Source organism: Porites lutea, chromosome 4, assembly GCF_958299795.1.
Source record: "Porites lutea chromosome 4, jaPorLute2.1, whole genome shotgun sequence".
NCBI classification, from domain to species: Eukaryota; Metazoa; Cnidaria; class Anthozoa; order Scleractinia; family Poritidae; genus Porites; species Porites lutea.
Window position 1 is genome coordinate 10422424 of NC_133204.1, and position 14176 is coordinate 10436599.

Sequence of the window (14176 nt, forward strand, 5' to 3'; positions counted from 1 at the left end):
AAAGTTCATCGTAGCCTGCCATAAAGCCGGGAATTCCAGTGGGTGTTATGCTTGGAATTTTACCTCCATCAATTCGTTTCAAGAATTGTTTATAATTGTTTGCATGCCATAGTTGGTCAGTTAAAGTATTGTAGACTTTAAGTTCACTCACACGTGAAGGTTAAGCCCTTATTCCTTAAAAAAGTGGAAGTTTCTTAGCCAAGATAGACGACATCCGAAGCGGAAAAATATCATGATCCTTATCATCCAGGATTTCCTCGAGAATGAGAAACACGATGAACAGAAAAAGTTCACAACCTTGATGTAACAAGCCTTACATAACGAGCGATTTAGTAATAGTAAAACGTATGAAAAGAATCTCGAATATAGGGAGACCTCGTTATAGCGAACAGATTTTGCTAGTTCCTTGGCCGTTCATTATATCGCGGTTCCACTCGTACTGTGAACTGATTCGACTATAAGCCGGCAAGAGCCAAGTTAGAACCACCGTGTACAATGACATTGCACTGAAAGATAGACTTACGATCGACTTGACCACAGGGCGACTAGTTTAAGTCACTCTTTTCCGAGTCTAAGTCCTTGACACAGGATTTCTTCCATCCTAGATCGAGTTAGCACCCGCAACCTGTGCAACACAATGAAGTGCTAACAAGCTCCCACACAAGAAGGTATTGCTTACTAATTATAGTAGTTGTTAGTATTCTTTTCATGGGTCAAGTAAAATCACTCCATAACCAACCTCTATGTAACGAAGTCCTCGATATAACGAACGATTGCCTTTACGCCCCAGTGATAATAAAATACAGTCAACTCTCGCTAAGTCGGACACCTCTGGGGCCGGTACTAAGTGTCAGTCTTAGAGAGATGTCCGTCTTATTATATAGAGAGTCAAATAAAGGGGATAAAGAAAGGCAGGGACCAACGCTAGGTGTCCGTTTTACAGAGATGTCGGTCTTATAGAGGTGTCCGTTAAGAGAGAGTTGAGTGTAGTATGAAAATGAAACTTGATATAACGAAACCTCATTATAGCGAACACATTTTTCCAGTCCCTTGGAGTTCCACTGTAGAAAAGTCACATTTCTTACAAACAGCAATCAAACGTTTTTAGTAAAAAACTAATAATGGCTAATAATGATTAAAGCCATTAATGGTAATTACCATGGTAAACGACACGAGCTTAAAATAGTGGTCATACAAGGATTACTTAATGTTCCGCAATGGCTCAAAAATTCAAAGTAAAATTACATTGTGCGCCATGATAAACTTTGCCTTTGCCTGAAAGAAACTACCCACCAATAACTTCTTCCGAGACAGTAAAATGAATTAATTCAAAGGATTTTCAGTCAATTGATAAAAGAAAAACCATTTCCCGAGGAAGTGGCTACGATGCAACTACGTCATCAAACTTTATGATTAGATCCTTCGATTTACACATCTACTTTAGTTTACCCGACCCCAGTTAACGGTTAGTTTTCTTAAAAAATATTTTTAGTTTTTCTAGTTGTTTTAGAGTCTTATTTCATTGACTCATTTTTGTTTTTAAAAGCACAACTGACATTTACAGAAATTTTAAATTTATGGTAATGTCACCTACTATTTTTTAATTTCTATCACATAGTCACAGATCTTTGGTTTATAGGAAATATATGATGTGCATTTCCAACAAACGTTTAATTTTTGTCGCAGTCTACCTACGTCAGCTTTTGCGGTTTCTGTAAAATAACTGCTAAATTCCTTAGACAAAACTTATATAGGACCGCTTGCGGTGAGGTTATGCGGTCTAAAGTTGTTTTGTATTTTTAGATTTGGCCATGCTGAAACGTTGCTGTCAGTTGCCATTTTACTCTTGCAATATAAATTAATTTAATATCAGGTCTAAACGTTTTCACCATAATTATAACTGTCAACGCCAGAGTAACTGAGCAGAGTGTAAGACAACCCATAGAACAACAAGGTTTCACTGCATTGTCAAACTACAAATCAATGGAATCATTAGAGCCAAGAGAAAAACGTGGACGAGGAAGACGCGTCACGCGTAACTTCCAGCCTGAGACAGATTTAGGTTGCCGTTCCTTTTAGCCAAACTTTTTTCGGATTTAGACAGTCCAGATTGTTTGGATTTTCGTGCTAGCCGGAACAAAAATTCCGAGAAATAAGATTGATCCATACAGTAGCTACCTGCTGCTCATCTTCTTCTCAATTTCAACTCATCGTTTTTAATTTCTTTCCGCCAAATTAAGCGTCTATTCGTGGAGAAATTGAAAGAAAAGTAGCTCTTAACAAGTGGTGATTCATACTGGGACATGACAACTTAAAATTATCTGGAATTTGATTCAAAAAAATTCAGTAGATAATTACGAATTCTCCAGTGCTGAGACTGAGCGTACTTCCCCTGAAACACACACACATATTGGACACTAGTTTTCCCGTGAGAAAATCCAAGCGTTTTCGCTTCCCTACGGATTTATAAATACAGCGGAACTTGGTTTAATATTAATACCACCGCCGTAGCCAGTATGAGGCGAACCGAGGCACTCGCCTCGGTAAAATTTTACCAAATACTGTCGATTTTTATTTTTTTTTATCAGACTGATAATATTAGAAGATTTCATACGGCTGATTTCGTACATGACGGACCGTGTGTTCGCCTCGGTTGTAGTTTCTTCCTGGCTACGGCCCTGAATACTACAATCCTTTAGCGGCATAGAACAACGAAGGAGTGTAAATAACTTTTGTCCGAACTAACCTTGACCAGCCGTGTTTATCGATATTGATCACCGGTTCTTGCGAACGAAAGCAGTTTTGTTAAATGGAACAAAAATCTGAAACCAGATTGAGGTACTAATCTGAACGACGAACCAAGCGCGGAGGTGGATGAGTTCAGATTGCAATCTTAGATTGGTTTAGTCCTTAATGGAAAAAAAATCAAATTTCGGATCGCAAAATCCGGATTTAGATTGGTCAAAAGGAATGCAACCTTAATAGTCTTTCACTCAAGCCTACTTGAAATCCGGATTTTCTGGACTATTCTATTTTCAACATTCTTCTAATCATTTCTACTTCTAGAGTCTTTTTAAAATTCATTATACTCATTACATAGAGTAAAAAAATTACCCAAAACCTTCAAAGCATTGAATATCAAAGCACTCTGACTGGTTTTGTTCTTCCGCTTCCGCTCCTAACTCAACTAATAATCTTACTAGTGTTTAGTAGATCGTTAGTCGTTTGAGCGCTAATGATCTGAGCTCGACTCTGTCTTCTGTAACAGAGGGGAACAGGCTCAATGTTCTTTGCTAGCAGAGGTGAGTCTCACGGCGAGAGAAAAATGAAAGCGAGAAGAAATCGGCAGTCCTAGACGAGGACAAGCCCTTTTTCCCCCAATAACTTTACAATCTTTAAATGAAGACAGCGTATAAGTGGACACATGAATTTGAAATAATCAACAGAGGATAAATAGAGAGAATAATCGTTTCCTTTCGTTTGAAGAATTATTATTTTACACTACAATGCATTGTATTTTGTGAGTCAGGAGGCTACAATAGGTAGACCGTCAGGTTTTATAACCAATCTGATGTACATAGATATAAGTAAAAGCTCTTGAGAGAAGCCTAGTTGGTTTATCTTATACCGAATGCAGAAAAATCTCGACTAATTTAAACTCGATGGCTTTCATCCTTTTTGACTTTGCGTTTCAGTCCAGTAAAAGGGATAAGGTCTTGACAGACTGACAGAGTCGAGACTATGTAATGGAAACCAAAGCTAGAAATGAAGTGACCATGACGCAGAAAAAGGCCCCCATGTCAATCAATTCACTAAGTAATGGGTTTTTTTTAGTAACATCGTTGAGTCAATAGAATGAACGCTCACTAATGCATTTAATCGAACTACCAGCTCTAGGTCAGGTATGTGAGAGCAATATACTTGAACATTGTTCATGTACTTATAGAATGAATAAAACGAAGAATTGTGGCTCCTTAGATAATTAGCTGCAATCACTTTCGGTCACTAAGAGAGACGATGAAAATCAGTGAAAAGCATTGCATTAACAGCCCGTAAAAACTGGATATCTTTTCTTTAGTTTTGAAGACCGTTTATTACTTTGTGTAATTCTGGTTTTCACCCTTTCTAAATAAAGTCTTGTTGTTGCTGTTGTTGTTTCAGCTCATCCCGCGGTCCACAACCCCTGCTGCAAGTACAATATAAATTCCACTTCCGGGACAATGCCGACTGATTGAAGATAAACTAAAGGTCTAAATATTACACTTAGTCTGTTCATTTCGGTATTACTGAAACTACAACCAAAAAAACCGACGACAAAATTAGTTGAAGTAGTTGAGACGTACTCTTTCTCAACACTATTTATCACTTCAAAAGGGGAAAACAAGCTTTCTCTTCCCCAAAGGCCACCTCAACTGAGCGATCTTGTGCCGCTGTAGGAAACACCAAACAACCAAACTTTGGATGAGGGGGAGGGGTACGGGGTACAAATAGTTTCCAAAATATACCTTATTTGACGACAGTGTTTTGAAGTTCTTAAGGTACTGTTAGTCAGAATTGCTTCGAACTTGACTTTTCTCCAGCTTTGGTTGAGTTTTTTCGAAGAAGATTCAGCTGAAGATTAAGCCGTAATGAACTTTTTTCTCCCTATTCCTGTTACCCCCCTGAGTGTAGACATCGGCGTGACGTAATCAGTGATGCCAGTATTGGTTGCCGTACATGTAGATAGGAGCCGAGCGCACACGCTTTGAAGAAATCTTTAATTGGAACTAGATATGATTGTCCAATTTTGTTCTGCTTTGTTGAATTTGATATCAAATTCACTCATAAGTTTGGTGGCGTCGCAAGAGAAAATAAAAAAATAGGAATACGACTCGCGAAGATTGCTGAATTTCGACTACCCCGGCAAGGCTACCTTTAATTTTATAGTTATAGACTGCATTGAAGCATTTAAACAGAGACTTTTATTGGGGAATTAAGCTTCGAGGTTGGACGAGAGGTGCTCTGCCACTAACGGAGATACTTTAATCAAGTCACCTTATCGTTCAGGAACATTGGTTTTGACTCATTCAGTTCAGAGACAGAACTCGGAGCTTTTATCGAAAGGCTTACTGTCATATACGAGTTACAGCCAATAGTATTTGGACAACTTGCTTTCCTTTGCGTAAGATTGTCAAACAGAGGCCAACTTCCAAATACGATGATCGTCACACCTTTACAACCAAAAGCTGATTTTGTTGTCTCTTAGGTCAGTTTGTTTCAACAACAGGTGGAAACACCTAATTGATTCGCTTTAAGATCGCAAAGCTTAACGACATTTTTTTATCTTCAGAAAATTATACCTTCTACCTGAAAAATCTCTCGTAACAATTTGTGACAGATTCCCTGTCAGCGCTAATCTCTTCCGTGTCAAAACCTTCCTTGGTTTAAACGGTACTAACAAAGTTTCGCTTCCGTTTGCTTTCTTTTATGTTCTATTATTACCGAAGTTAAAAAAGTTCCCCACAGGTAAATCTTCGACAATCCCATATAAACTGATACATTTGTTCGCTATCAGCGGTTTAACAGGTGATATTTTTTTAAAACGCTATTTTTAGAAGTATTAGTGCGTCACAATATGCCCTGTAACTATTATGGTGCAATAAACGCTTATTTTAGAGGTGACGTCAAGCATGCCTAATTAAGTATTCCGTGATGTTTTATAATGCAGAAGTAATGACGTGCAGTCAGCAGTAGATGAGCGACGATTGAGTGAAACGCTAAGCTTGTGAACCTCAGAATGCTTCAACAGTGTCTTGCCTGTAATGCTTTGGTAAGTTTCATTGCCTGAACATAAATGTCATGGTAAATTATTTAATTTTCGTTCTTTAGTAAAGTACGGAAGTCGATCAAGTGAAGGCCCAGCTTACCAGCCGAGGTTATCTGAGCCAAAACATCATGTTCTAAATGAGGACATATTTAAAATATTTGCCGATAGTCTTGCTCGCCCGTCAAGGATCTCCAGGATCGAGGATTCTTTTAGCCTAGTCTTTTCACATTTTGTGGCTTCAAACATGCTAAAAATGACTAAAAACCTCAAGAAAACTTGTTTACTTTCAACCATAATAATTTGTCAGTTATATTTCTCGGAATTTAAGCATCCATGTAAACTAGAAACATTGCTCCTGGGTGACGGATCTTATAAAGTATAGAATATCAGTTTCTTAAAGGAAATTGGAAGTCGATGACTTAAAGTGAGTACCCCAAACTATTTCCCTGCGGATGCACATAGCTAAGGGGTGATCAGAAGGAAGACTTCATAAACATAATTATACCCAAAACCACAGAACTGACCGAGCGCCTAGAAACAAATGTTGGGTGCGATTTCAATTTGTGGTAGACTGAAGTCATACTTTTTAGAGCCTGTTCATAAACGTAAGTTTATATTCGGCTAAAGTTATGACATTAACAGAGCGGTGGCGGAACATCACGTAAAAAACTGAATATTTTCGACATATAAGTCTTGATTATTCTCCCGCTGTGTGTCACGAGAAAAGTATCGTTAATTCCAATGAAAGTACAATTTTAAAGCTTGAAAATGTTCTTTTTTGATTAAAGGGGTAAGTTTCACGAAGATTTAGTACCGTGCGTGAGCATCCCACAGAAGTGTTATATATTTTAGACGAATTTTACTGATGTTACTAAAAGTAAGCTTTTGTCGGTGAAAGTACTGTTACAGGACGTGTACGTATGAATAAAAGACGGCTTTGAAGGTAGTGGACTGAAAGTTAAAATAAACTCGCGGGAGGACGTTCTTATGCTTACCTCGAGAAAAAATTAAGTCTTTGTAGTAATGTCAGCTGGTTAACTGGCGGCTGATTTGTACATCAGCGAGCGCACGTACCCTTCTGGATTGGATTCTAGTATAGTTTATACGACATTAGTTTAAAGAATTCTCGCCTGCCCGGCTTCAACATATAAACAATATCATGATTTCATTACAGATCACCGGGTCATCAAGATCTTGTGTTTGTGGTCATGTGCTCGAAGACGCCACCCGTTTTATTGAAGGAAAACGATTTTCAGGTAACAGTAAAAAAAAAGTTTTTTATAGTGTTAAAGCGGAACTCCAGCTTAGAAATTAAAACAGATAAGCTTGAGTCCATGGCTGAGCTCAAGGGTTCAGTTTCTGTCGATTCTTTTAAGAAAGTCAGTCAGTAATGAATTCTATCAAAAAAAAAAAATGGGGAAAAATCCTTGGATCACCTCTCCGAAATTACTTATTGACATCTCAGTCAGTATGTTACATATAGAAAATTTATCTGGGAAGTTCAAAATCTTCGTGTTGTCTCGAAGCTTTTGTACTCACTGAAACTTGATAGACAATTATCGTTGGTGGATCTAGCGGGGTGGGTGAACCAAGGGGCGCTCCCCCTTCTTCGATTCTTTGTGTCTGAAATTCTGCACAATTTCTAAATAATTCTGAGTTCTAAAAGCCTGTTTTCCAAATAATATAACTGGTACAAAAAACAGCCTCGCCCCTCTTTCAGAATTTTCTGGATCCGCCCCGATTCATGGTCGGCGTCGAAGGTACACTAGAATGAATAAAAAAGGAGCTGTTGCAAAACGGTAACAAACTACAGCGTAACTAAACTTAACTATAAATCAGTACATTAGAAAAGTATCCGTGGCCACTAATGCTTGAGTTACATACTAGGCATGATTTAAAAGAAATCTCAATATATAATTTCGGAGAAGATTTCGGTGCTTAAACTTTACCTCTTATTTCCATAACCGACCGCAGCAACTGGTAGCGACCGATTATATTCCTCTCGAGAACGAGTACCTTAACCGCACTTGTTAATCTGTGAGCTAAAAACCGCATATTGTTGTTCTTTGAACTTACTAGAATATCGTGCCATGCTCTACTCCCGTCTGGAAAATAGGAGAATGAAAAACGCAGAAGCGAAAGAGAACTCAAAAGAAAGGCCGAGAAAGCAACTGCAGCCTCTCAGCGAACTCAAGGTACGTTTCAGACTCATGTTGGTCGATAGCAGTTTTTCAAAAACTTGCATTAGGCGATACTCTTTGTAGTTCGTTTTAGCATTAACACACTCAGTGGCTTAACTATGAATCTCTCTTGTTACGTTTTAAGTATAAACACTTAATGACGGATCACTAAGCAGTTCATCTTGAACCGGACAAACTGAATAAATGACGGAGTCGACAAATCAATAAATACGTCATTTCCATTTCCCGTCACTCAGTCAGATTTTATTTTCACAGAATCAAATGCCAGCTGTTTTAACAGAGCATCCTACCTTCAAACCCACAAGAAAACGACGATCAAAAGTATCAAGAGCTACAAACAAAACGCCGAAAAAAAGAAAAGAATTATCTCAGGTCTTAAAACAGCCGCGTCAGCAATCTAGCGCTGTGCCACAAGAACTCTTGACAAGATTTCCAAGTGCCCTTCAAAGTATAAACCAAAAGATAATGGCACAGAATATGGTTTGGTTAGCCTTGCAATTGGAGCCAGTGAGGTAAAGATTGTCATGGGGTCCATAAAGTGGAAGTGCATGTTTCCACAAGGTGGATAATCTCACGGAGAAACAAGTCACGATGTTCTTTAGTTGTGACTCATAGTCAGAGGTCGTTGATAAGATTGCCAGTTCGCGGCCAGCGATCTATGGTCCTACTTGTTTCAGCAAAGGCTTAAACAGGGAGTGCATGGCTTTGCTGGTCATTGACTTGTGTTAAGTTACTCGTACTTTGATGAAAGACTATCGGGTATTTTGGGTATGATACGTTTGTGTTATGGGAATGAGACAAAAACTGAACAAGATGTAATGAAACTCTCGGCATTCTTGACTGAGCAGCATATCTCTTGGGTTTGTCAAGTGGAAATTGAACATCATAACCGAAAAAAGAACCCTGTTGCACAAAAAACTCAAAGGATATGAGCAAAAATACAACAGCCATTTCAAGGCGTTTAAGTCGTTTTCTGACCACCATTTAGTCTGCATAACTGGCAAAAAGTTAAACAGATTGTAACAGTTGAGAAGCTATTTTTTAAAAAATTGATCATACATCATTCGTTTCGCGGGGTTCCACCCGTAGGAGCTTAAACTAACGAAATTAAAGATTGATGTAATCTGCGCGACTTTTTAGGATTGAACGTTAAAAATGACTGATCGCGACATTTCGAAATCAGGCGATAAGATGAAGCGTCACTTTATACATGATGGTATTAGCCATTATTGTTTAATGAAGATGTTGTTCCAATTTCACCGGCCCTTAAAGTTTTACTTTCGCTTGCTTTTTTGTGCTTGAGACATCAATACATAACAGTCTGAAGTGTCACGTTCTCGAAGCCTTAGTCAATGCCACTAGGTCGCGCCTACAATTGCCTTATCAAAGTACGTCTGAAAATCAAAGTACAAAGTCCCGGATAGTGGTCTTTTAAAAGTGAATAACAATAAAATGAATAAATAACTAAATAACTAAAAATTGTACTTGTTTGATATTGTTTTGTCCAGCAGTGTGCGTGAACATGCGCAACAAGACGGCTCTGCGACCCATCAGTCAGTTTCCTGCACAATATAAACTTTTAGAGGATTCCACCCAAAGGTCACCTTTTTATGAAAAGTCCTGGGTGTATTATGAACTTTACTGAACTGATTGGACATACACAAAAGATAAATTAAAAAAGGCCTTGAAAATGTGCTTAAGATTAGTGCTTTCTGCTATCCACGGCAACAGTAACTGTAAAAGCGCTATACTCACCTTTTAGAACATCCTGAGGGTAATGTAAGGTACTATAAATATTGTTTACTTAATCCCTTGAGAAAACTACCAAACAAAACCAGCAGAACCGAACAGTTGAAAAAGAGAAGAACATAAGTCAGACGGCGATCGATCGATCGTAAGTTCCTTTTTCTAGCCAGTATAAAGAACAAAATTTATTAACTACCTATTAAAAGCAAAAGCTCTTCAAAAGCAAGAGAGTCAGTAACAAAACCATAAGCCTTAACCAACAACTACAACAAAAAACAGAATTAGTTTTTTCACAAATTTTTCATAAATTAAAGCTGCCTAATTATTTTTCTGACTTTTTCCGCGAAAAGATCCGCTAGTTTTCATGATACATAGGATCCTAGTGACATAGCCTCTCTTTGCTGTACTTAAATAATGGGCCCGGCAAGCAACTTAATTTCCGGCTTTAAGAAGCTCCTGATGAAAAAATTTCCCAAAAATAACAAAACCTTTATAAAACGGATGACATCGTTCGCCCCAGTTATAGAATAAAATGTTTGGAACAAGACCCCAAAATTACGTACCCCCGTTATTATAATGAACTATTTTCCCAGTCTCTTATAACTCTTCGTTATATTGGGCTTCCGGCCTTAAACATGCTTAAAGCGAATCACAAACAACTAGAGACGTGCGTCCGTTGCAGTCCGTGTCAGTTGTTACAATTTAAGTACGTTGTAACAAACTTCTAGACGTTTCTACGGCCTGAAACAATGCATGCTTTTCATGTTTTTCGCAATCTCTCTCTTAATGTATGCACGCATTAAATGTAATAAGTTGTTTATTTTAAAATGACGTCACACAATTTACCGCTCCTGCAATATCACACGTATATATCAGTTATAAAAGCACAGCAGATCAAACCAGTCAGCAGTTTAACGTTGCCAGCTGAAGAAGGATTGACAAATAGACTTATCAGAAATAACAGACGTTATAGGCTTCAGTCATATTCTGCGCTGAGTCGATATGGTGTTGCAACAATGTGTTGCATGTAATATCTTGGTAAGTGCTGATGTGTGTGACGAAATACACTTGAACAGATCAAATAATTTTCATTTCCGTGTTGTTTTGCGCTCGGTGTGACTGCCAAGCTTTTTCATCATTTTTTTGCCAAAGAGTGAGAGAATGTGCAGGTTAGGCAAAGTTCAATCATTTGTAAATATGTAGCTGCTCTTGATATTTCGGCGTGACAGAACTGAACTCACAATCGTTTTTCTGGATGTGGATGTTCTTCCCCGTAATGCATAAATAAATAACAATTCATGCAATCAACACTGTTACTGATTACAACTGCTGGTATCTAAGATTTTCTTCATTTGATTTGGGGCCCGATTTTATTCAAAGGAAATACAGGCGAACGGCAAGCCGATTTTATTTATTAATTTTGTGCGGCGACTGCTGGAGAAGAAAGTTCATGTCCAAAGATTTGTTATTTGCACCGCACTATTCTAGTGCTTTTAAATTGGGGAATTCGTCGGTCAGGATAACATAAGGACTTATTCTACGGACAAGAAATAATAGACTGCATGCCTCCATGTTGAGAGAGTTAAATAAGATTAAATATTCCATGTTTTTCCTTGAATTATCCGCCGAATGAGAAAAAAAATACGCCCATATAAAAAAGCCAAAGACTCGTTTATGACTGGTCCTAAATACGTAAGACCTACATCAATAACTTTGTCTTCGGCTTCCTCCTCAGTTTAAAAAGATTTAATTTTAAGATTTAAAGAGCTAATTTGTTACCGTTTTTGTTTCTAGACACCGTGGCCAAATATTCTATCGAAAGCCAACTTTAGCAAGCTAAATCAAATAATTCAAGGCGCGCGTCATGTCCTTTTTATTTAGCTCTTGACGTTTTAACTGAGGAGAAGGAAAACACTGAAAATGTTTTGTGTCTGCAAGCAATAAGCTGCTTACAGATCAAAAACAATTAAATCAGATCCAAACGCTGGAGCAGCAAAATAAAGAATTCAGTAAGCAAATGTTATTCCCCATTTAACTGGCAATACAGGATTTAGGAGCTTAAGCCGTCTCGAATGCATTAAAGAGTTTAATCTTGTGAAGAATGTATAAAATGAGGAACGGCGACCCGCTTGCTCGATCCACAAGATGCCGTTTAGATACATGTAGTGGAAAATTTGAGCGTCCATCTTTAAACTTCAGCCCTCATGTCCTCAGTATCATCTGTAACGCAACCTAAAATTCACTTCCACATCAACTAAATTGGGCTGCTCCAGCATCATCCCTCGATCATCTGCAACGAGCACGGACGATATTGCCAGTGACCAGTGCAGCCTATGTTATTTGCAGATCACTGATTCAACGCGGACATGTGTATGCGGCCACGTGCTCGAAGATGTCAGCCGCAACATCGATGGAAAACGATTCTCAGGTAAAAACAAACAAAAGCTTAAACAAAAAAACACAAACGGAGAACTCTGGAGAAATTTGAGGCTTTGTCACTGTAGAGAACGGGTTGTTTAAACAGTGGTGCTGAGAAGTTGATTGTCAACTATGAAATTCATAACTGCTAGGCCCGACTTTCAAATCCTTCTATCCTTGGCTTGTCAACTATGGTTTGTTTGAAAGAAAGTTTTTGAGATCTATAGTTGCCATTTTAATTGCTTTGTCTGCCATCTAAGTGTGAGAGGTTATGTCAGCAGGTTCTGTCATATTGCATGAGAGGGCATTATAGTATTCAAATTATTTATCGCACGTTTCTCCTTGACTTAATTATCTTTCGATGAAAACAAAAAGCAGTTCGTGCGAATAAAACATAATATAATACGATGTCTCTTATCGTAGAATATCGAGCGGAATTATATTCTCGTCTGGAAACAAGAAAGAGAAAATTGGAATCAAGTGAAAACGCGAAACAGCCACTTACATCCCCCAAAGAATTAAAGGTACATGCTATTTTTTTTTTACAATTAATTCTCCTTACTGGACACGTGATACAAAAAAGAGAAAATAAACTAGAAAATTTTACCTGGCAGTGGAGAGTCATGGTATTTTTATTCTTTTAAATTTTAATTTCAGTTTGGTAATCAAGTGCGGTACCAAGCTGACCAAGAACTGGTCATAAATGAACACTTAGTTTGTCCCTGATCAGCCACGTGAGAGGATGCACGCTCCGTGATCTTCCCGCGCGCGATAACCCTGCCTGCGTGGCTTATCTCTGTTCTAAGTCGAGGCCATGTGGGAGATATTTGCACGTGGCCTCGTTTTGGTAAAGGAAGCGAATGCAAATCAAAAATGGCCTAATGGTGTGGTTTAATTGGTAAAACGTTTTGCAAGAATTTTCTTAGGGCCTGTTTACATGGAGCTAGGGGACCCCAGGTTGGTGAGGTGACCTCTTAGGTGGCGTAACCCGCCTGTCCATATAATCTCTCATTTTAATTTGAACACGTTTACAATGATAGGTGGGGTGACCCGTCACATGTTACCTCAGCTATCTGGGGTCCCCCACCTCCATGTAAACAGGCCCTTAGTCGGTCTTGATTTTTTTCAGTTTCGCCGACACCTGTCCTGAATCGAATGAGAATACTAGGCTGTAGCAGAAGCATATAGCCCTGAAAGTGTTATATGCTTCTGGCTGTAGAAAACACCTTGTCACGAGTTCGAGAGAGTTCAGTTTTTATCAAAATATTCTCATTGGAAGGGAGGTAAAAAAGAATCCATTGACAACCGGGGTAACGCAAGATATCCCCTTAATTTTTAACCATCTAAATGGCAAGTGAGTTGAACTATATGTTCAGTAAAGAAATTTTTTCAGAATTGTTTGTGGTACCTGGTCGTGACGGTGTTCACGCTTTCGAGACAAAACAGGACCATAAGGTAAAAGAAACCTCTGGAGTATTCTATACAGAGCACGTCTTTATTATTTGTTTATTTCTCCAGGACTTAAATATGACGGGATCATCAATGCCTGCTGAACGTCCCCGCAAAACTATACCAGTAAAAAAGAGACGTTCTACGGATAAAAAGCCGTCCAAGAAAAAGAAATCAAAAAGAAGAACAAAGCGAAAGCATGCAGGGATATCCTCAACATTGAGAAGACAACAAGAAAACAGACGTGTAAACGTGGTACCCGTCGAACTGTTGCTAAGATTTCCAAGCGCTCTCCAAGAAATCAACCGAAGAATAATGGGACAGAATAGCATATGGCTTGCCTTACAAATGGACAAGAAGACTCTCTGTTTTCAAGATTAGAAGTAGAATATAAAAGAAAACGTATCCTCTGTTAGAGGACATGCCGATAACAGCAAAGACAGGAGCTATAGCACTTGAACGACGACGGCCGCCAACCTCGTCCCCAGGGCTTTTCCCTTAAAAAATGGCCGCCCCTCCCATTTTTTAAGGGAAAAGCCCTGGGGACGAGGTTGGA

At 38.6% G+C, this 14176-nt stretch overlaps 1 protein-coding gene across 1 annotated transcript; it reads left to right on the plus strand.

The window, feature by feature from the left end:
• The first annotated feature begins 5689 nt into the window (after positions 1-5689).
• LOC140934177 (uncharacterized) lies at positions 5690-14085 on the plus strand. The gene is made up of 8 exons (XM_073383850.1): positions 5690-5809; positions 6981-7062; positions 7886-8001; positions 8263-8521; positions 10751-10791; positions 12100-12181; positions 12595-12695; positions 13690-14085. Exons 1-8 carry the CDS (start codon positions 5777-5779, stop codon positions 13999-14001), a joined length of 1026 nt encoding a protein of 341 aa, XP_073239951.1. The 5' UTR covers positions 5690-5776; the 3' UTR covers positions 14002-14085.
• Positions 14086-14176: the final 91 nt, after the last annotated feature.